Source organism: Podarcis muralis, chromosome 1, assembly GCF_964188315.1.
Source record: "Podarcis muralis chromosome 1, rPodMur119.hap1.1, whole genome shotgun sequence".
NCBI classification, from domain to species: Eukaryota; Metazoa; Chordata; class Lepidosauria; order Squamata; family Lacertidae; genus Podarcis; species Podarcis muralis.
Genome location: NC_135655.1, coordinates 56,898,084 through 56,920,175, shown reverse-complemented (window position 1 = coordinate 56,920,175; position 22,092 = coordinate 56,898,084). Strand labels below are relative to the sequence as shown.

General features: G+C 41.1%; 1 protein-coding gene across 3 annotated transcripts in view; it reads left to right on the top strand.

Annotated features, from left to right (window-relative positions):
• The window catches only part of EHF (ETS homologous factor), a 48,105-nt gene that overhangs the window by 15,248 nt on the left and 10,765 nt on the right, over positions 1 to 22,092 (top strand). For all 3 annotated transcript variants that reach the window (XM_077929233.1, XM_028728172.2, XM_077929231.1), the window contains exons 2-6: positions 11,620 to 11,719; positions 16,824 to 17,069; positions 18,831 to 18,890; positions 21,368 to 21,436; positions 21,537 to 21,605. In XM_077929233.1, coding sequence (XP_077785359.1) covers positions 11,623 to 11,719; positions 16,824 to 17,069; positions 18,831 to 18,890; positions 21,368 to 21,436; positions 21,537 to 21,605 — 541 coding nt within the window. In that variant the 5' untranslated portion in view covers positions 11,620 to 11,622. The remainder of the gene's footprint in view (positions 1 to 11,619; positions 11,720 to 16,823; positions 17,070 to 18,830; positions 18,891 to 21,367; positions 21,437 to 21,536; positions 21,606 to 22,092) is intronic.

The window sequence follows — 22,092 nt, the reverse complement described above, 5'->3', positions numbered from 1 at the left end:
TAACTGCAGTCATTTTTAACAGCACATTTCTTGAAGGTGCTGGTTTGATTTCTACTTACTGTATATGGGATCTGGAGATCTATTAAGAAAGATAGCGATTGCTGACGCCTTTATGCGTGCACTGACTTGACACTGCCCAAAACTGCACATGTCAAGCTGCCCTCAATTTCTTTTTATATGTTGTGTTGGAACCGCAGCAGCAAAATATTATATTGCTTTCTTGATCTTAAATAACATTTATAGAAAATGAGCAAACATCTAGCCAGCACACTCTTTAAGTCAACACCCCCTAGAATAAGGCATTGTATTGAAGTCTGCTTCTGGAATGCCAGACTATTTGCTTTAAAAGGAGCATGCTGCATTTGCAAGCACAAGAACATAACAAGAGCCCTGCTGCATCAAACTGGACTTCTGTGCCCAAATGTAGGGAACGAGTGCACCAGCACTCTCCCACAATCGCTTCCCTGCCTCTGATCCTGCAGGTGACATATAGCCATCACAATTAGTACATTTTGGGTCGTATCCGGTGTAGAGGTGGGGGAGAAACTGGATTCAGTTCCCATCTAAATGTAAACTTGCCAAATTTGCACTTTGTGAAACCATATGCAAACTGAAATGCAATCCTTCAAACTTTGCCATTGTCCCCATTTTTCACTGCAATTCAAGAAATGCATATGCTAGTTTAAAGTGTGCATATAAATGTATATGGCAGTGAAAATAAAATTCGAAAATTGCATTAAAAATTGTGTATGGGAGAAATTTGCACTAAAATGCTGATTTTCCAAAAAATATTGCAAACCGATGTGTTGAATACCGAACTTAAGACTGGGAAACAGAAAGAAACCAAAACGGACATCTTCACCCATCCCATATCTCGTGGTGAATTTGTGCTTGTGGAAATGCTTGGGGCAAGGCACCCTATATTTGCCAAATGCACTGCTCTGTGCCATATTCCTTGCTGTTCCAGAGGGTTCTCCAACTCACAGGAGAAGCTCTTGGGGGCAGGGTACACAGAAGCTGCCATTGGGTAGGAGAGATCAATCAAAACCAGATGCCCTTTCTTTGCTCAGGAAAGCCACCATTGAATACAACCTATCGTCAGTCTTATCCTCCATGATTTTGTCCAATCTCCTTTTAAAGTCAACCAAGCTGGTGGCCATTACTACAATTTGTGGCAGCAAATTTCATAATTCAACTAGGCATTGCATGAAGTAATTCCTTTTGTCTGTCCTTAAGTTTTCCTCATTAAGTTTTGTTGGTTAACACTGGGTGCTAAAAATATGAAAGAAGTGTGCATAATTTTATGCATCTTTATCACGTCCCGTCTTGCCGCCTGTTCCCCCCCATGAGCCGAAAAGCCTCAAATGTTGTAACCTTTCCTCCAGCCCTTGATCATTTGGGTTGCCCTTTTAAGCTATTAAGCTAGACAGTGCTCTCCTTCATCATGAGAATGCTTTCCAGAATATATAAAACTAGCACGAACATTCGTAACAAAGACAAAGAAGATATTCATTCTACCCAAATGCCAATATGTATAAATATTTACATGACTATTTGAACTGGAATGAAACCTTCCACTTCCACTACTGGGATTTTCCCCCCAATGTGAGAGGGAAATCTGGATTTGGACCAAAGCTGTGACAAAGGATGGAAGCCCCCCACTAACGGTTTTTCAGCACACATGCACCTTTTTAAAAAATCATTCATGCAATTCAACTAGGCATTGCATGAAGTAATTCCTTTTGTCTGTCCTTAAGTTTTCCTCATTAAGTTTTGTTGGTTAACACTGGGTGCTAAAAATATGAAAGAAGTGTGCATAATTTTATGCATCTTTATCACGTCCCGTCTTGCCGCCTGTTCCCCCCCATGAGCCGAAAAGCCTCAAATGTTGTAACCTTTCCTCCAGCCCTTGATCATTTGGGTTGCCCTTTTAAGCTATTAAGCTAGACAGTGCTCTCCTTCATCATGAGAATGCTTTCCAGAATATATAAAACTAGCACGAACATTCGTAACAAAGACAAAGAAGATATTCATTCTACCCAAATGCCAATATGTATAAATATTTACATGACTATTTGAACTGGAATGAAACCTTCCACTCCCACTACTGGGATTTTCCCCCCAATGTGAGAGGGAAATCTGGATTTGGACCAAAGCTGTGACAAAGGATGGAAGCCCCCCACTAACGGTTTTTCAGCACACATGCACCTTTTTAAAAAATCATTCATGCAATTGCACAGTGTCTAGTTTGCCCTAAGATTTTTCTGAGTATTGTTATCTGATCTTACCATGCTCATTTGAGTAGGTGACTTGCACAAGCAGGAATCTGTGTTTTTGAGCTGGCACTTGTAACAGCTAAGTGCTAAGCATATCTAAACTGAAGATAGCTATGGACAGCTTCAGACTTCCCTTCAGACTTACCCTACCATGGAACGAGCCCATTGGATTAATGGGAAACCACATGGGGAAACAATAGATACTTTTGACGTTTTGCTACGCCACAAAAATTTTAATCAAAATGAACAACTATGTACAATCCAGAACATGTACAATCCAGTGTACCGAGTATGATGTCATCCAGATGCTGTTGGATGACAGCTCCCATCACCCCTGACCATTGGTCATGTCGGAACACTTACAGGAAATAGTAGCATTCTATATATATATATTAGGCTAACCAACCAGTCTAGAGGAATGTTTGCTCACCTGCGTTATGAGGTAGAGACAGCTTTGGGGTAGATTCATATAAATGTAAGACTGATAGGAAGAGAAGCTTACTTATTCAGGAAATAGCTACCTACAGCATCATTATAAATGAAGGTATTTACTTAGCAGGCCAAACTTAACACAATTCATGATCAATCTCGCATCCATACATGCGTCATCCTTTTCAAAGGTAATCTAAGCTACTGGCCACCAGCTACTAGTCACTGGAATGAATGCCAGCCTCATCTGTGCTTTACCTGAAGAAATGCTTCTGATTGTTTGTCTTTTTCCTTATATAGTGGTACCTCGGGTTAAGTACTTAATTTCTTCTGGAGGTCCGTTCTTAACCTGAAACTGTTCTTAACCTGAGGTACCACTTTAGCTAATGGGGCCTCCTGCTGCTGCCGTGCCACCGGAGCGCAATTTCTGTTCTCATCCTGAAGCAAAGTTCTTAACCCGAGGTACTATTTCTGGGTTAGTGGAGTCTGTAACCTGAAGCGTATCTAACCCGAGGTACCACTGTAATTATAAACTAAGGTGGCAGTGCATGAGTAGGTTAGGGTTACCCTGATTTTTTGCTGATTCCCTCTTTCCTCTACAGCCCACTACACCATATCCCAGGCCATTATGGAGGGTACAGTAGCCACCAGGAATGGCTTTTGGGAAGGCATGAGTGACTAGAGTGGGGAGAGAGAGGCGGGAAGTCCGCTGACTGAAATCAGGATCCAAGTCATTGGATTTTATATCCATTCCATTTAACTTTAAGGGCTTTTAAAAGGTTCTCGCAATAATAACAGCAGGTTAGTTACTGCTGCCATCAAAGATGCTAATCTTTTTATATGGAACAAAGTGTTATATTTTAGAACAGTAATGTGGATTGATAGGGACCTGCTCATATTCTGTACCCCCTCTCTGGATTGCTACTGAAACTCATTCTCGGAGCACTCTGTGCTTCAAGCTCCCTCTTTTGTCCTACTGTTCTACAGTCAGCGTTCATTTATTTCTCCACGCATTCCTTCTCTGACCATCGCTAACCCTATTTGCTTTTTATTAATTCATAACCTTCCTATCTCTTGCCAACTGCAATCCATCTTGCATTTCTTCACCATGGACCATAGAGCTGGCTGCCAAGGACTTGTGCCCTCCTTGCAATGAGCTTTTGTTTTTTGCAGTTGTGTCTTGTGCCATCACCACAACGCCTCACGGGATGGGAGAAGAGAGGCTGCATGGGAAGGCAAAGAACACACAAAGCTCCTACCTGCCACAATGGCCTCATGCATCATTGCTTGCTCAAATGTGCCAAGAGTTGGTGGGTGGGGTTGCAGGACTCTGTGGTGCCCTATGACTAAGCCACGTGCAGGTGCTGTGCCTCAGGGGAAGGATCATGCCCTTTGTGTTTTATATCTTGGTCCCATGTGAGTCCGGGAACGATCTAGTTACATTTTGTTCTGGAATCCATTGTTGATGAATAAATATTCTAATATGATTATATTTATTAAGGTTGGATTGCATATGAAGTTTGGGGTGTATTTACGTTCTTTATTGCAATCCCAGCAGCATGTGGCTGAATAGGTTGGATTTGTCTGTTTTCAATAATGATGGGCCAGCAGACGGTGGCCTCTTTGAATCCTCTAGTTTGATGGAAAAAGTCGCTCGATTTATTTCTTCAGAAAAGTGGGAAATTAGAGTTGAGTAAGACGAGTTGAGTGGCATCCAGCGAACCCCAGTAATTGTAGTTTGTAAGCCTAACGCAATCGTCATATTGCAGAACGTATACAGTACTTTCTCCAAGCACAATTTATCATTTTATTTACTTGCTCAAATGTTTAAGGCATTAAGGCACCACCACTCCAATAGCATAAGAAAACATCAAGATCTCGCTCCTGGTAGCCAGTTCAAATCTCACAGGCATATATGTGAAATTAAGAGTTTTTGCTCCAACATGCATCACTTTACACTTGTTTGCATTATTAACAAGAGAAAAAAGTGCAAGTCCAAATACTCATCCTTGGGGGACTTCCCTTTCTACATCTTCCCTTCAGGAGAATTTTCCATTACTGATCCACAAGAGGATCTCTTTTCCTAGTCCATGATTGTTAAACTTAGGAGTATCTGGTGAGGTACCATATTAGAAGCTTTTTGAAAGTCCAAGTGCACTATTTAAACTGATCACCTCTATCTATATGCTTGTTGACACTCTCAGAGAACTCAAATAGGCAGAAGACATGTTGGCTCTGCTTCAGCAAGGCTTATCCTTCTATGGGCTTCATTATTTTATCTTTAGCAATAATTACCAAATGTTCTAGGGCAGTCATTTAGAGAATCTAGAAATTTTACCTCATTGTCACGACCAGTCGATGTGAGGATATTGAGGTTACCCAACATTGCAGCATTCCTTCTTTTGGATACTTCATTCTTCAGTCTAATACAAAACAATCTTATAATTGCCTCAAACTCCTGTCAGATAGAATGCATACAATACAACCTGTAATCTCCTCCGAAAGCATTGCCAATCCTTCCTCAGCTCTCAGCAAAATATTAAAATTTAGGATCTGAATTCATTCATTTATGATGAAAAACATACATAAATAATTAAAATTACAGATCACCTTATGATGCATATATGTTGATCAGTCAACATAATGCCACATATATGCATATCTTAATTAAGAAATACATATTCAATCCTACAAAAACAAATTAGAGTTCACAAGTCATTCCAGATTTTCAGGCTGTGACATAAAATAAAATACTACAAGGGCATCAAAAATATATTTACATAATTTAAACATACAGTTTATTAAAAGAAAACATTGCAGACCACTTATTCCTTAGCATTTTCTAAAACTAAAAGACTCAGGGCTGGGTTCAATTAAGAAGAACTGAGCTCTGAGGCCAGGGCAGGCTGTCATGAATGTTCTGGGAGTGAACCTGAGGGAAGGCCAGTTCCCAAGGGAAGCCCTGCATACAAGTCTGCCTGCCATTGGCCAGTCTGAAGGCAGGCTTGGGTCCAATTCTTGGCCAGCAAGGTGAATATTCAGCTGGCTGGGCAGCTCCAGCGACCAAAGGCCGGGCCAGACCATGGTGGGGGTTGCCAGGCCTTCAATGCTGCCAAACCGTGTAAGACTAAGACATTTTCATTCACCCAGGCCCTTATTAATACAACTAAGCCAACGTGCTTGTGGAAGCCAGTGCAAGGACTCCCACTAGTGCAACAGGGCTTCCCCTGCCCCTGACACACAAAATTGCTCTGGGAGTTTGGGAGAACCCCAGAACAGCATGGAGGAAGGAGAGGGGAGATTGCTCTGTCTGGCAAGCAGAAATGCTTGTGGTGATGGAACATGGAATGTCTCCCTCTGTTGTATCTTCATCTGCTGGGGTTATTTTGGTAGGGCGATCTGTTGTTCAACATTGGGTAGGAGGGAGATTAAAAATTACTACTGGGCCTGCCCAAATCCCTAAAAGATATTCTGATCACAGCTTTCAAAGTGTGGCGTGTAAACCAGCAAATGGCTAAAATTCCTGCACAAGGGTGATATAATCCACTTGGCCCACACCTTTCAAAGTTGGAGCATAGAGTATTGGTAGCACACAAACTTCTCTATTCTAAAACCAGGAATTGGTGGTGCAAGCACCCAAATCAGAACAGTTTGGCCATCACAGCTAAACTACTGTTGTTGAACAAGTCAACCTTGTACACTCCCCGCACTGTGATAGTATTGTTCCCCACATAACATTCCCAGTGTTTTGGTATTACACATGTCCTGATTTAGCAAGACGATCCAAATTGCCACTAATCAAAACAGGAGTAATTGATTTCAAATGTACCATCCATCATCATCATTGTCATCATTTGTTAACAGGGTAAATTAAACATATATAAACAATGAAACAGAAAATGGAAAACAATCTATAATGCGAAGGGTGGAACTCAACATGGCTGTAATTGGACTGTTCTGTCAGTGCCAAACAGAATGAATTCCCCTCTCTTCCCCTGCATGCTGTTCTGGTGGTTGTCCTGTAATAGATAGTAATAGATAGCACACAGGGTGGAAGGAGAGGAGGAAAACCCCGTTGCACTAGTAGGAGTCTTTGCACTGATTTGCACTAGTGCACCGGGTTAGTTGAATCCAGCCCAGACTATCTAAAATGCTCCCCCAATAACATAATAATCACAGGTCCTACCCACTCTAATAAAAGATGAGAACCACCATCTTCATTACCTGAGGAAAGAAAAGGTCTTAGCCTTGTGCCTAGAATGATGGTGGTAGTGCCAGGTGTGTTTCCTTGGGGAGAACATTCAGCAGATCAGCATTTCTGGGTAAATATAAATAGTCTTAAGCCTATGAATTCTGAAATTTCTGTTTGACTGATGTGTGTGTGTATTGCCTGAGAAATATATTCGTGTTTCTTATGGATTACTTATTTCAATGCATTTCTAAACTGCTTCATAATCTTAAAATCTCTAAGTGTGTACACCATGTACAATACAAAAACAATGTCCATGAAAAACAAAGATACTGCCTACAGTCAATAAATCAGTATAAAAACATAAATGCAAATAAGGCAGATTAAGGGAATTAATAGACAAAAATCAGGGTCCAATCTTATGGGTCAGGGAAAGCCTGGATGAAAAGATAAGTCTTTGCAAGACATCTAAAGCAACTGATTTTTGCTGCTTTCAGTATGGCAGAGGAAAGGCTATTCCACAAAACAAGGGCAACAGCAGGAAATGTCTGTTTTCAGGTCCCCACCCTACAATTTTCTGTAGGGTGCGCTACCACAAATAGATTTTCACCAGATAATCTAAGTGATCTTACAGATCTGTACAGAGGAAAGTGGTCTTTTGGGTAACCTGTTTCTGAGTTGCTGATGTCTTCATATGTTAACAACAAGCTATCAAATGTTGCCTGGTAATTGATTATTCATAGGAATATAGGTTAGCACAATGCTAAGGGGCGTTGTTGTAGTCTAAGACGCTGAATGAAATACTGTGGCTACTGGAAATGCTTCTTAAAAAGTAGAAAATTTTATGACAGGTCTTCATGGGATATGGGCAGTCATCTATCTCGGGACACAGTGAGGGAGTGTGCCTTTGGGGGGGGGTGAGGTTAATCTGTTAGAGAGTTAAAGTGCCTGTTGTGGCTGTAGAGACCAATTCAGGAGAGACATGTTTGGTTGCAGCTGGGTCAGATGAAGGTGTCCAGTTGTCCTGCTGCAAATACACCATGGCGTTTCTTCCTCTGCACTCCACCCAGCAGCCATTCCTCCTCTGGTCGCTGCTATGGACGCTCAACCTGTATGTCTTCAGGCACTGTGGTTGTCTGCAAGGTATTCCCACACAGAGTGCCTAGTGCCCAAAGCCAGCTTCTCATAGAGAACACATCCTTGGAGATCCTGCCATTTTCCATTTGGTGGACATGACCAAGCCAGCTAGAAGTTGCCAAGACAGGAGTGCGAATGTGCTGGGAATGTGTCCTTGGCGGAGCACATCTTTGTTGGAGACTCTGTCCTGCCATGCAATGCCCAAAATCTTCCTGATGCATGTGAAGATATTGTTGTTGTTGTTTAGTGGTGTCCGACTTTTCGTGACCCCATGGACCAGAGCATGCCAGGCACTTCTGTCTTCCACTGCCTCCCACAGTTTAGTCAAACTCATGCTGGTAGCTTCGAGAACACTGTCCAATCATCTTGTCCTCTGTCATCCCCTTCTCCTTGTGCCCTCAATCTTTCCCAGCATCAGGGTCTTTTCCAGGGAGTCTTCTCTTCTCATGAGGTGGCCAAAATATTGGAGTCTCAGCTTCAGGATCGGTCCTTCCAGTGACCACTCAGGGCTGATTTCCTTAAGAATGGATAGGTTTGATCTTCTTGCAGTCCATGGGACTCTCATGGAAGTCTCATGAACCAACTCTCATGGAGATATTAGTAACCAACAATTCTTATGCAACTTCTTGCGGGGCTTTGCCTTCTCTTCTGTGGATATAGCTATTTCCAAGAACTTTCAAATGAAATGCAGCTAGCTGCCCCACCTGGCAGGATCAGGAGGGCTGCTAAGCCAGGGTTTGGAGTGAAGTGCTAGTCACCATATACTGTAGTCCCATTGCTCTTCATGACTAACATTGGTTGGATTGGGGCCATTAGCTGTGAAACAAGTTAGTTGGTTATATTTCTAGTCCCGTTTTCAGGCAACTATCCTTTCCCAGGAGTTCACATTAATCAAAAATAATGAGAGACAGGCCCTGGCTTCAGGTTTATGAGCTAAAAGACAAGAAAGTAGGGAGGGAAAGATATAAAGAAGGAAGGTCAGCGTGACAATGTCAAAACAATGTTGTGGGTTTCAAACCGGAATTTTGCTTTCAGTTTGGCCCTGCTCTGGTTTTGGAAGCAGTAAAACACAACCTAGAGAGAGGGCTTTACAGAGAGTTGGGACTACCATCGCAGCTGAATCCCTGCCGTGCGTGGTGGCCAGGGCAGAAGGCGGGGGACACACAGATTGCTACACCAACCTGGAACTGGTGCAGTGTTTGGGACTGGATCAAGACCAGTATTGTCATGTGACAACAGCCTGCCTAGTTCAGGATCCAATGGACCCTGAGTTGGTTCTGGCCCACCATTTCCCTGCCCCTCAAAAGCACTGTTTGGGGGCTTTATACAGCTTGTCAACAGTGGCACACCCACCCATAGGTTTGGGGCAGAAGGAGAAGCTCTATGCCAGGTTGGTGGCTGGTAGGTCATGAGTGGAAGCTACCAGGGCTCCAAATTACCCTTCCCCTGTCCAACGCAAAGGGTGTTTGTTAGTAAAACTCCACAATACTTTTGACCAGTTTTTTTTATTTTTATTATTAAATATTTTCTTGATTTACAAAAGTGTTTGCAATGTCTCTCGTATTTTTTTCCATGTAACATTTTTACAAATCAGTTTCATTTGTTGAGACATTAGGAAGAAAAGGGGGAAAGAGGTGGAGGGAGGGCAAGGTGGGTGGGGGTGGGGTCGGGTGGCGATGTTTCTATTTTACTTACTATATGTAGGATTTGGTGTCAGCGTTGCTTGTGCAGGTTCTTTGCTGTTCACTTGTGTTCCTTTGGTGGTGAGAGAGGTTGGGGTTGGCCTAGGGTGTTGTTATTCATTTGTGGTTGCCTGTGGTGGTCTTTCTTTTCACGTATGAGTGGGGTGGGTGGGTGTTTTGGATCAGGTTAGCCATATTGATTTGTATGCTGTTGGTGGATTTTTGTCGTTGTCTTGTTGGGCTGTGTCTTCTTCTATTTGTCCCCGTGCCAGTTTCAGTTTATTGGTTAATTTTTTTAGTAGGGCTGTTTCCCATACTATTTGATACCATTGGTCCATGCTTACTCCTGACAGGTCTCTCCAGTTTCTGGCTATGATGCTTCTGGCTGCTGAAAGTAGGTGGGTTATGAGTTCTTTGTGGTGTAAGTGAGCATTATTGTCTTGGAAGATGTTTAGTAAGGTTGGTTCTGGGGTAGTTTCTAATACTTGCTTGGTTATTTTACTTATTTCTTATATGTACAAATTTTAAGAAAGAGATCAGTAATTCTATAAAGCATTGAAAGCTTGTTTAGAACCACCTCTAGATTCCCTGAAGGAAACTTGGGAAACCAGATGCTGGTTTAACAGTTCATATGAATCAATGATGAAAGCCTTAAGATCTATTTCAATGTCATTTTGAAATACTGTATTGTTAGACTGATCCAGTGAATGATTGCATTTAGTATTCCCATGAGACTCTGGCAGAAGAATTTGGCAGTGGATAGTAAATGTTGGTTGGTGCTGTGTGGCTCCGAGTGCTTTTCTAATTCATATGTTATGGAGCTGTTGTTAAGCCTGGAGGTTTTTCATAGATTATAGTATAATTCACAGGGTTGTATCCATGAAAAGCATACCTTTTATGCAAAAAAATCTTTGAAGTATTTCCTAGAGTCTGGGATTGAGAAGATGCACACACATTATTGTTAAATCAGGCTTCTCCATTTTTAAAAAGTCTTGTAATACTTGACATCAAATGTCTCTCTAAATATACAACATTACATTTCTGTTTTGCGTGTGTTAGCAGTCTGACAGCAAATAGTGTTTATTAAGCATAGCAAGGTAAAACATTTTGATAACATTTAGAACACTTTCTTACATTGTCTTTCTGCTTAACTTTGGTCCAACTTTCTGTCTAGTTGGCTATTTGTTAATCAAGGTTAATCTTTAGCCTGCATTTTATTTCGACATAATATAAATGTTGTTTATTCCAGATGTCTGCATATATGATTGAAAATAAGTTTTAAAACACTTTTATAAAAGAGTGCACAGCTGTTCAGAACTTACTGTATTTATGGCCCTTTATTCCAATGTTTTAATGTTTAATGTCATCAAGAAATTATTGCACAAATTGAGGGAGCAATCCAAATTTAGGGAGCATGTGCTTTATTTGAGGGAAAATATGGTTTTAGTATATAAAACTTTTAAACTCAGGTTTTGGAGCGTCAAATAGCACAAATTACATTTTACTACTCAAAGAAAGATCGGGGGAGGAAATTCAGCTTTCTTTCTTTCTTTCTTTCTTTCTTTCTTTCTTTCTTTCTTTCTTTCTCCCCCTTAATGTCTTTCAAATGGGAGTACCGTAAGTAAAGGTAGGTTGCCGTCTTGTTTTTTTGTTTAATTCTGCTTCCTTCCTTATTACAGCTTACTCTTTTATGGATGGGTGGCTGTAGAAACTTGATTCATGCATATGAAAATCAGGCACAGCAATGTTTTGCCAGTAGGAAGTTTTATTTCAGCCAGAAAGGGGTTGTGGCAACTTGTTCCTAACCTGGGCTGTGGCATTTGCCATTCTTTGCTTTTGATGGGATATTCTTGGTATTTGTGGAGCAAGAAGTTTGAGCTAAGTCAGCTGTTTGGTTCATTTGCAGATCATGATTTTAGAAGGAACTGGCAGAATGAGTCTTAATTCAGTCACAAGTCTTCTCCACGAGCAGCCATCCTGGACAGATGGATACCCCACATGTCATGGTAGGAAGAATTCACCCGTGGTGATCTGTGAATTGACTTGGGAGTTGTAAACCTTTATCTTGCCCTTATTCCACTTGGGGGGGAAACTATCCAGTCTACTTTACTGCAGTATTCTTGTTTGCATTACAGTTTTACTGTATTCCTTAAAAAAACAAAACAAGAAAATTCCACGCTACCAAAATGGAATGCAGTGTAACCAATGCAATTTATATTCTATGGTAATTTATTATACCCTATTTATTCCTGCTATTTATTTGGAAGATGATGATTATACTCTATATATCACAACATTTTTTGGGGGGGGCAAGAATCTCTAAGTGGCTTAGAAATTAAAAGGCAAAAAACAGTAAGTAAATGATAAAAATCCATCAATTAAAAACAACAGAGTAAATGAACAGTATAACTAATATAATATAATATAATATAATATAATATAATATAATATAATATAATAAATTTCCTGCAAAGGAGTGTACTGTCAACAGCAGCCATGATGCATACTGCTCCCCAATAAACACCACATTCTAATCTAGCCATGACATCAGGAGAGATCATTTCTACAACTTGAAATTCTCCATTCCAATTCTGACTGTTTTAGTTAACACTGAGTGGTGGTTGTTGGCACTGAAACTCAGGATGCCACCTATGGCCAGAAGTTATTTGGGGTGAGATAAACCTCTTCATTTGGCACATGACTGAAATCTACACTAGACTTGCTCTCAAATAGGTCACATATGTAGGACAGACTCATTAAAGCCTTTCTGTCATTAAATGCTAAGCAATTAGACTAAAAGCCCCTAATTTCTGTATGTAGAAATATATTCAGGTGTTTATTGGAGACAGCAGTTTCCATTGAGTCTGCTGTTGACGGTATACACTTTTTCATGAAGTTTATTTGAGATATCTATCTATCATCTATCTATCTATCTATCTATCTATCTATCTATCTATCTATCTATCTATCTATTAGTCATCTACAGTGGTGCCCCGCAAGACGAATGCCTCGCAAGACGAAAAACTCGCTAGACGAAAGGGTTTTCCATTTTTTGAGTCGTTCCGCAAGACGAATTTCCCTATGGGCTTGCTTCGCAAGATGAAATGTCTTGCGAGTTCTTGCGAGTTTGTTTCCTTTTTCTTAAAGCCGCTAAGCCGTTAATAGCCGCTAAGCCGTTAAGCCGTTAATAGCCGCAAAGCCGCTAATAGCCGCTAATAGCCGCTAATAGCCGTGCTTCGCAAGACGAAAAAACCGCAAGACGAAGAGACTCGCAGAACGGATTAATTTCGTCTTGTGAGGCACCACTGTATCTATCTATCCCCCTAATTTCTGTATATAGAAATATATTCAGGCTGTGAATCCATGTAGATCTAACTTTTAAAACGTTTTCCTTAACTCTAAATAATCCATTTATTTATTGCATTTATATCCCACCTTTTTCTCCAAGGAACTCAGGGTAACATACATGGTTCTCCCTCTTTTTATTTAACCCCCACAACAACCCTGTCAAGTAGGTTAGGATAAGAGGCAGTGACTGGCCCAAGGTCACACCCAGTGAGTTTCATGGCAAAGTGTACATTTGAACCATGGCCAACAGGACCTAGTCTGACACTCTAACCACTAGCTCACAACACTACCCTTAAACCTGGTCACATAAAGTAACTATTAGTCAGTTTTCTTCTGACAATTCACCATACAATTATATTTCTCCAATATATTTTTTTAACTATCTCTAAAAGAATTTCTGGTTATTTTATTTTAAAATCCTCATAACAAACTCTTATTGCCAACTTTCCTTTTATCAGCAATGTTTCCTCTTGAAATTGATGCTTCACAGTTGTTCCAGTTTTTGAGTTGTCTGACAAAAACAGAATTTCTCAGTAAGGATATCAGATTCTGAAACTTCTTAAGATTCACTTGTAGTTTTGAATGCAAACACACCTAGGTTCCCAAGTCAGATCTTCCTCCAAAAATCACATGAAGTGTAGAAAAAAAGAGTCATTTGCTTGTCCATTTTTTTTACCAATTTGGTTATGCACATGGGTGTTGCCAGATGGGGCAAATGGGACACATTTTGCCTACCTAGAAATATACTTTGCCCCACTTCTGTCCTCCCACCCTGATCCCACCTCCCCTGGTTCTGCCACTACCTATGCATTATTTAGATTTAGAGAAGCTAGACTACTCCTTATATAAAATGTGGTATAGAATAAAACCCTTGCAAATGTGATCCTCCAGACACAATGTAAATAAGTTAAGAGAGAATTCATATATTCTGAGTGTATACGTCTCTGTGCTCCTGTGTTGAGTTCCTTTCAATTTTCCCAACAACTGGGAACATATTGACTATCTTATTTTATTGCATAATAAAGAACTGAGGCCACCATCACAGTTTTTAAATAATTCAATCCTCTGGTAGTCTGTCCACTTTGAGATACTATTGCAGGCTTTAAGCGATGACTTGCTGGGAGAGAGACTGCTTGCCTACATTTCAGAAACACAGACTAACTCCAAATTGACAGTGGGATGTTTAATATTTATTCTTTCAAGCCCTGTGTGCTTGCATGCCCAGATACATGTGCATACACAGATATGCTGTTGCACAGTATTGTTTACTTTTCAGGTGGTTGTTTTTTTAATATAAAAAACCCCCAATATTTCAGATATTGTTTTGTTAAGTATTGGTATACTTATTAACATTTGGATATTTAAGAAACAGCTTAGAGTTTGGCCTTGAAGTCCAGGGGAGGGGAAACATTTCTGCAAATGTCAGACCAGATCTAAAATATGCATAATACTGACTGGCTAGCCCAAACGATCTTGCCAAGAAATGCCCCTTTGGAGCAGTCTTGCACTTCAGAAAAGTTCCTCTTTTTATTAATAAAAGCTGATGAATGAATGGATAAATCACATATATATATCCCTGTGTTTTTAGTGACATTATTGTAAATCTCCTTGAGATAGATGTAAAAACCGATTCAATCTATCAATAACAATAGCTATCAAAAGGTGTGTGTCTGCCATTTCTGCTGCGAAGTCAAGAGGAAGTCAGTCAGTATGTCTTGTTCGCTAATATGCTATCTGAGATCTCTGGCTTCACCGATAGAATGCTTGTATTTAGAACAAGAGCAACAGGAACAACAAAAGTGTTTCCAAATTTCCAAAGCCTTTCATGAACCCTAGAGCAGATATTTAGACTAGCTTTTCTGCACCTGCATTGGAACTGAAAACAGAGGAGAAAATTGGGTTAGAGAGACTTGGAGAGTAGAGACTCTGTAATATTGAGCCATATATGAATTTAGGATTCTATATTGCTGGGGTATTGCCTTCTCAAGGTTGGGGTGGAGGGTATACTGCTCCTTTCCTGTCATCCCTTGAGGATAGATCACAAATAATGATGGAGGAGATGGTTTCTCCATCTCATGGCCTTTAGCCTGCAGGGTGGTTCAAGGGTCTATCTTGGTGCCCATTAATATCTACATGAAACCACTGGGTGGAGTTGCCTGAAGATACAGGGTGTGGTGTCATCAGTACACTGACAACACCCTACTCTTATCTCTCCTTCCCATCTAATCCTAGGAAGGCAGTAAAAGTTGTGAATGGGTGTCTGAGGTCTATGATGAAGTGGATGACAGTAGAAAAACAAACAAACCCTAATCCAGAGAAGATGGATGCACTGTTGACTGGAAATATGGCTGGGCCTGGAATAGGTGCACAGTCTATTGTGAATGGGGTTCGACCCACCCTGAAACTCAGATTTGCAACAGAATGTCCTCTTGGATTTAGTGCTGCTCTGAGAGGGTGACAGCAGCCAAGAATGCTTTTTACCAGTGATAATGCCAACTGCATACTTTCTTGGATACAAACAGCCTCGTCACAGTAATTCTTGCCTAATTGCTATAGTGACATCCAGATTACTTTACTGGAATGTTGTCTACATCAGACTGCCTTTGAGGAGTCTTAAGAGTCTAAAACTGCTTTGGAACACCAAGATCTTGCCTGGGGCAGTCCTTAGTAGACATGGAGTACCAATTGTGATACAACAATGGCTTCCAGTTGGTTTCTGGGCCCAATTCAATGTTAGCTTTGACCTTGAAAGCCCTAAATGGTTTCGGTCCATAATATCTGAAACTAGGGGCTTTTTTTGCAAGTGTATTCTGCAAAATATGTCATTGATTCAATAACATGCCTTAGTGGCGGACTTAGACTGTAGTATCCACACATAACCCCACTTTATTAGTTGTTCTGCATTGCTTCCCCAACTTTACTATACTGTTGCCATCTGGAGGGGCACTCTGGCACTATGGCACACACAAACACACACCCAGGATAAAAATTAAACCATAACAGCTGTAGTATCATAAAGATAAAGGATTTCAGCAGAATGTTACGTGACATGTACTGATTGGAAACAAAGCAGTGTGTCTGCCCCCAAACCTGTGTAGGTGCAAACAGTATTGAAAGTGAAATTGCATATAACTGCCCAAATACCACCATGAGCACAATTTTTTTTTTAAAGACATCTGGCGAGGCCTCAAGGTTATCAACACCTGAAGTTTTCTCTCTCTCTCAGACGCCTTCTTCTCTCTCCCTCTGTCATACAATGCGCAGTTACCTAGGACAGGGACTTTTCATCAGTGGCACTAAGATTATGGAGCTGCCTTCCTAGGACTCACTTCACAGTGGATTTATAGTAACTAGATGGAAGCTGTTCAGAGGACCTTTGGGGACTTCTGCTTTTATTGTATTTTTACCACCTAAAAATACTTTTTTTGCTGCTTTTGTTGGCTTTTCTTGCTACTTAATCAGTTATGGTATTCTTTCTTCTGCTGTTTAATTATTTGCTGCTTAATGTTTGAGTTGCATCCAAACAAATTTTACTCAGAGCAGACCCATTGAGATGAATGGAGCTAAGTAAGGCATGCCTTTTAATTTCAATGGGAGAAATGCATCTCAGCTTGCCAGATAAAATAGTGTCCCTTCTCCTCCCCTTGTGTGTTGTTCAGTGGGGGGGGGGGGAGGCAGGAAAAATGTATAGTAATGCCATTTTACCTACATTATTTGCTGACGATCAGTGATCAGGCAAATGACTCGAGTTTTTTCTTGCAGCATCAGGCAGTTTCTTTGGAACTCAGTGGCATGAGATACACCCTCAATACTGGACAAAGTATCAGGTCTGGGAATGGCTTCAGCACCTTTTGGACACCAACCAGCTTGATGCCACCTGCATTCCTTTCCAGGAGTTTGATATTGGTGGGGAACATCTGTGCAACATGAGTTTGCAAGATTTCACCCGAGCAGCTGGCACAGCTGGGCAGCTTCTTTACAGCAGCCTTCATCACCTGAAGTGGAATGGTAAATAGAGCACACTAAAGTATAAGAGATTCAAGACCGGATGTATACAATTCTGTAAATTACTTGTTCCTGCATTGCACATCATTGTTCCATGCAGAATTTGCTTCCAGGTTTGATGAAGTAGCACCTGTGTATCTTGCGGCTGGATTATGACGGTGCAGTTGGGGCTGTGGGTGTGAAAGATCGTACTGCACAAAACCCTTGCTTAGTGAGAAATTTTTATGTACTTTTTTAATGATGGGTTCAGTCATGTCCTGTTCTCCCATCACTCAAATTTTACTAGCACCCCTTCATTTTTTTAAGGAGAAGCTTTCTTCAGACCAGGTGTGGGGAACCTCTCTCAGTCAGAAGACTATGTGCCTGGGTGGTGGGCAGGGCTAGAGGTAAAAGTGGTCAGAACAATGTTGGTGACTTTTACCTTTGTACAGTAGGCTACCATGCAGATACCAGGGCTTTTTGCACACAACACGCCTCTCCTCCTTCCCTCCATTCAGACAAGAGGCATAAGCAGAGTTCAAGAGCACAGTCCAGCCAGGCAAAAACACTCAAAGAGGATGAGGAACAGAGACAGTGATTGGTGTGTCTTGGGAGGGTGTGTGGCCTGGAAAGAGTTCCGGGGACCAGATAGAGAGGACTGGAGGGCCACATTTGACTTCCGGGCCTGACACCATAGCAGAGGCGCTAGCTTCTCCAGAGGATCAGGCCCCCCAATGTGATGCTGTGCAACATTATCTAAATATTGAGGGGGCCAAACTCCCTAAATTAGGAGAGCCAAAAGTGCCTCGGTCCCTAGGAGTTGGCACCTTTAGGCCCTACCATTTCCATTGTTTCCTACTTTTACGTGCTTCATTGACATCCCTCCTTAAAACTTATATGTGAACTTTAAATTCAGTGTTACAGGGATAACATTAGCTTACCACTCAGTTTCTGTATTGATATCTAGTATGCTAATGATCTGCAGGTTAAAACATGCACTTCATATTCCTTGAAACACCTTGGGATGATATTTGCATAACTGCAGCATTCATTGAGTCAGGCAAATTCATCCTATTTCAGGTTTACGAACCTCCAGCATCTCTTTGATATGGTAATCAGGGCAATATCAGGTCTTTAAAATAGCTGAATATCAAAACAAAGTTTGTAGCAAGGCCTTCACATAGCAAACTGAGTAGTGCTGAGCATGAAATCTATGCACCAGAGACCATGCTGGCAGTCTCAGAATGGCCTCTTTAGCTGTACCAAATAAATAGGGAGGTGCAAGCCAGGAAGTGTGCAAAGCCAAAGAAGAGGATGGGCAGGGAAAACACTGAATGTTTCAGGTAAATATAAAACCTATAACTTTGCAAAGGTTTTATATAGGCTCCCAGCCCTTGTGAATCTGAGACTTACCCATCTGTGAAAATTTATTTTCATGAATTCAAAGTGCTGAATTAGGAAATGCCTTGATGAATTGCTGAGGGCTGTTTCCCGCACAAAAACCTCACACCCACTGGTGTGTTTGATACATGTGTTTGCTTGCGATTTTGATATGTGCATGCCAATGAGCTGGGGAGGGGGAGAGAATCCTGTGGGAAGACACTCTCATGCAGAAGTTATAAAGCAAGTGACTGCTTTTCTTTCTCATTCTGCTAGAAACCTGTGACTAGTAGAGCTGTCTGATAGCATTGGTTCTTCTTGTCGAAACAGACCAATTGGTTTGGTTGTGTGTGTTTAAAATCCTTCCCTTATGTATATTGAGCTGCCCTTTGCATTCTCTTGCAGGCCAGTGTGGAAGTGAAATGTACCCTTCACACAATGTCATTGTTAAGACAGAACAAACAGGTGGGTGATGCCAGCAATATTGATGTCCCCATCAACTGCAAACAACTCCAGATAGATATGAATTAAGATGATGTGAAGAAATAAAGACAGGCACACTTATTTGGAAAAGGACAGGGAAGCACATTTCGATGTTACCAAAATAATAATAATAATAATAATAATAATAATAATAATAATATGCACTAAATATAAGGGAAATGATGTGAGTCAACATTAAACATTTTAAAAGTTTCATTGATCGCAATAGATGAGAGTCAAGCATATTCTTGTATTTCTTGTTGAAGTCAATGGGACCTCTTGTGGAGGGACAACATAAAGAAGGGCCTCAAATTATGGTCACAGAGTCCAGGTTGGTTCATATGGGGAGAAGCGTTTCTGGAGGTATTGCGGTCTTGAGCCGTTGAAGGTTTTATAGGTCAAACCCAGCACTTTGAATTGGGCCTTGAAACTGATTGGCAGCCAGTACAGTCAGGCTATGGTACAATGCTACTGACATAGTATATGCTCTTATCAAGCTTAGCTTTTTTCAGATAACCCTTTCTTTAGTAGAGATGCCAGGGCAGTGCTGGAAGTGTAAGGGAACATTTTGAGCTTCACCTTTAGAACTGAAGGAATTTGATACTAGTATTGGCAATCTAGAAAGGGCAAGTTCGCCCAAGTCAAATTCCAAGGTGAGTGGGGATACCACCCTCCACCAGACCTGAGGGCAATGGGATAGGTTAGGGAATGCTGGAGATGTTGAATGGCTGACACAGCTCTGTCCTTCGGTGCACTTTGTGGCTTTCCCCTTACCGACAGATTTGTCATTGACTTCAGTTGGATGTAGGCTGCTTGCCATTTGGCATTCATTGAGTTCAGCTGTATGTGATTACCAATGGTGGCTGGTGCCAATTGGGACTGGGTCCCTCCCCCCCCCCCCAAAAAAAAAAATTTATATTAAACTAAAGTGAAGAAATAAAAAGGAAACAAAAAGTTCACACAAAGTACCAAAACCCTTGTAATTCCGTACATAATTGTCGAGCACGAAGGCATATGAGATGAAATTATCATTCTAATACATATACATTTATTTATAACTGACTATATTTTTTAATACATTCCATTCCCACTGTCGTTTTATTTGTTCATACACAATCTATGGCTATGAGCAATCTGCTCGCATGTTGCAAGAGTTGCTATATTTTCTATCCATTGATTAAAGGGGACTGGTTGAGTGGAATGCAAGCAGACCAATAGTTGGTGGAGACAAAACAAATGACTGGCAGAGCCAAGTCATTGAAGTCTTGTCCCCATCCTTCCTAGTCTTGTCCCCAGACAGGCAGTGCCATCCCTTGGACTAGCTCCATTCACTCTAATGGACAAACCTCCACTGATGATGACTCATTTTAATTTTCTGTAAAGGAAACAAACCAAAGCAGAATGCTACTGGAGATATTCTGATACCGTGCAGAACTGCAAAAATAAAAATTCTTCCAAGCCCCTCTTGGGCGAGGCTTGTTTTTAGAGAAAACAATGGGTAGATCAGGTGTCTAAACAACAAGAGGGTGTGTGCTATTTGAAGGACATAGGTTTGGGATGCCCAAACACGTAGCTGGTAAGCAGAAGATCGGCTAAATTCCTGTGTCATAATTCTTAACCTAGCCAAGAACAATGACTTAGTAAGTGATTCATTTTCAGCTGTAATCACATTCATTGCTTTAAAAGACAAACCGATCCCCAAAATCACCTAGTATTTTGAAATACAAACAAAAACAAACCTAACAGCTCCAAATAAGTAACATGTGTTTGTACAGATTGATGATACTTTTGTAACAATACCACGCTAGTATCATGCTTGTTACCTGTGCGCTACGGCTCAAAAGGAAATTTTGGAAGGTTTTCGAAACCTTTGTGTTTTTCTCTGTTGCAACAATACACTTTGCTTCTTGCGGTTCGTTGTAAGGGTGCCAGGTCAAGACTTTAGAACTTCAGGGCAACTTCAGGGTCAGTTTCAAATGTAGAACATGTGCAGAATTCTGCAGCTACAATCTCTCTTTCATCGTCAAATCACTATGAAACCATTGGGCCATATAAAATGCACTGGGAATGAATTTAAGGAAGAAAGCTTTGAGCAGGGCCATCCCTACCCTCTTGCCAAAGCAGCTGTTGTCACACAGGTGGGGGGGGAGCATCCTCATGGGACCAGATCTGGCTGAAGGAACAGCGACCTGGACCTGGGTGTAGGAGTTATGATGATTTGCCAAGGAGAGCTAAAGTTCCTTATCTGCAAAGGGTGCCCAACAAGAAAGATCAAGACACATGGAGGGCAGAATGCCTCACTCTAAACATCTAGACCACTCAGTTTGCCCCAACACTTTTTTAAAAACAAGTGAGACATTCAGTTTGTCTGAATTTGTGCTGTGTGTTCTGAATATGGAGCATTTGAAAAGCTGCTTTACCAACATTGACTCTTGTTTCTTTTTGTTTGCTTGTTTAAGATCCGTCTTTAATGGCGTCATGGAAAGAAGAGAACTATTTCTATGATAGTGGATATGGTGGCACAGTAGGTAACTAACCCAACAACCTATAAAGCATTTTCAAGTGGTTCTGGGATACTCTTTTAACAAGACATTACATCATTGTCGCTCTTTCTTTTTGAATCCTTAGAATTAGTGGACAGCAAAGCGTATTGTCGAGCACAGATTGCAATCAACGCTACTAGTCACCAGCCTATTGGTAAGCATATTTAACATCTTATGATTTAGTTCAGATGCTTAAAAACCTGGGCAGAGTCAGACGGCCACCTCATGATATCTGATTTCTACAAAACTGGAATGAATATAAACATTGCGTTGCATGTGCCAGTTTTGTGCATGGTTTAGTACGTATGAACCATGGTTCAGTATAGACTTCAGAACAACGTGGACTGGTCTGTGATCTGAGAATTAGAATGAGAGTGGCTGTCTCTGCCTTGATTCTTCCTTACTACATTACACCTTGAGTTGGTCAGAAATAGAAGACTATGAGCTGAATCACACCTGCACATTCATCACAAGTGATTTATTTCTTTACTGTTCCACCCCCCTCCTTCTTCCTGCAAGGAGTTCAAGGTGGCATACATGGTTTTACCCTTTTCCATGTTATCCTCAGCCAGCCTTGTGAGGTAGGTTAGGCAGAGATACGGTGACTGGCCAAGGTCAACTGGTGGATGACTTAGGATTTG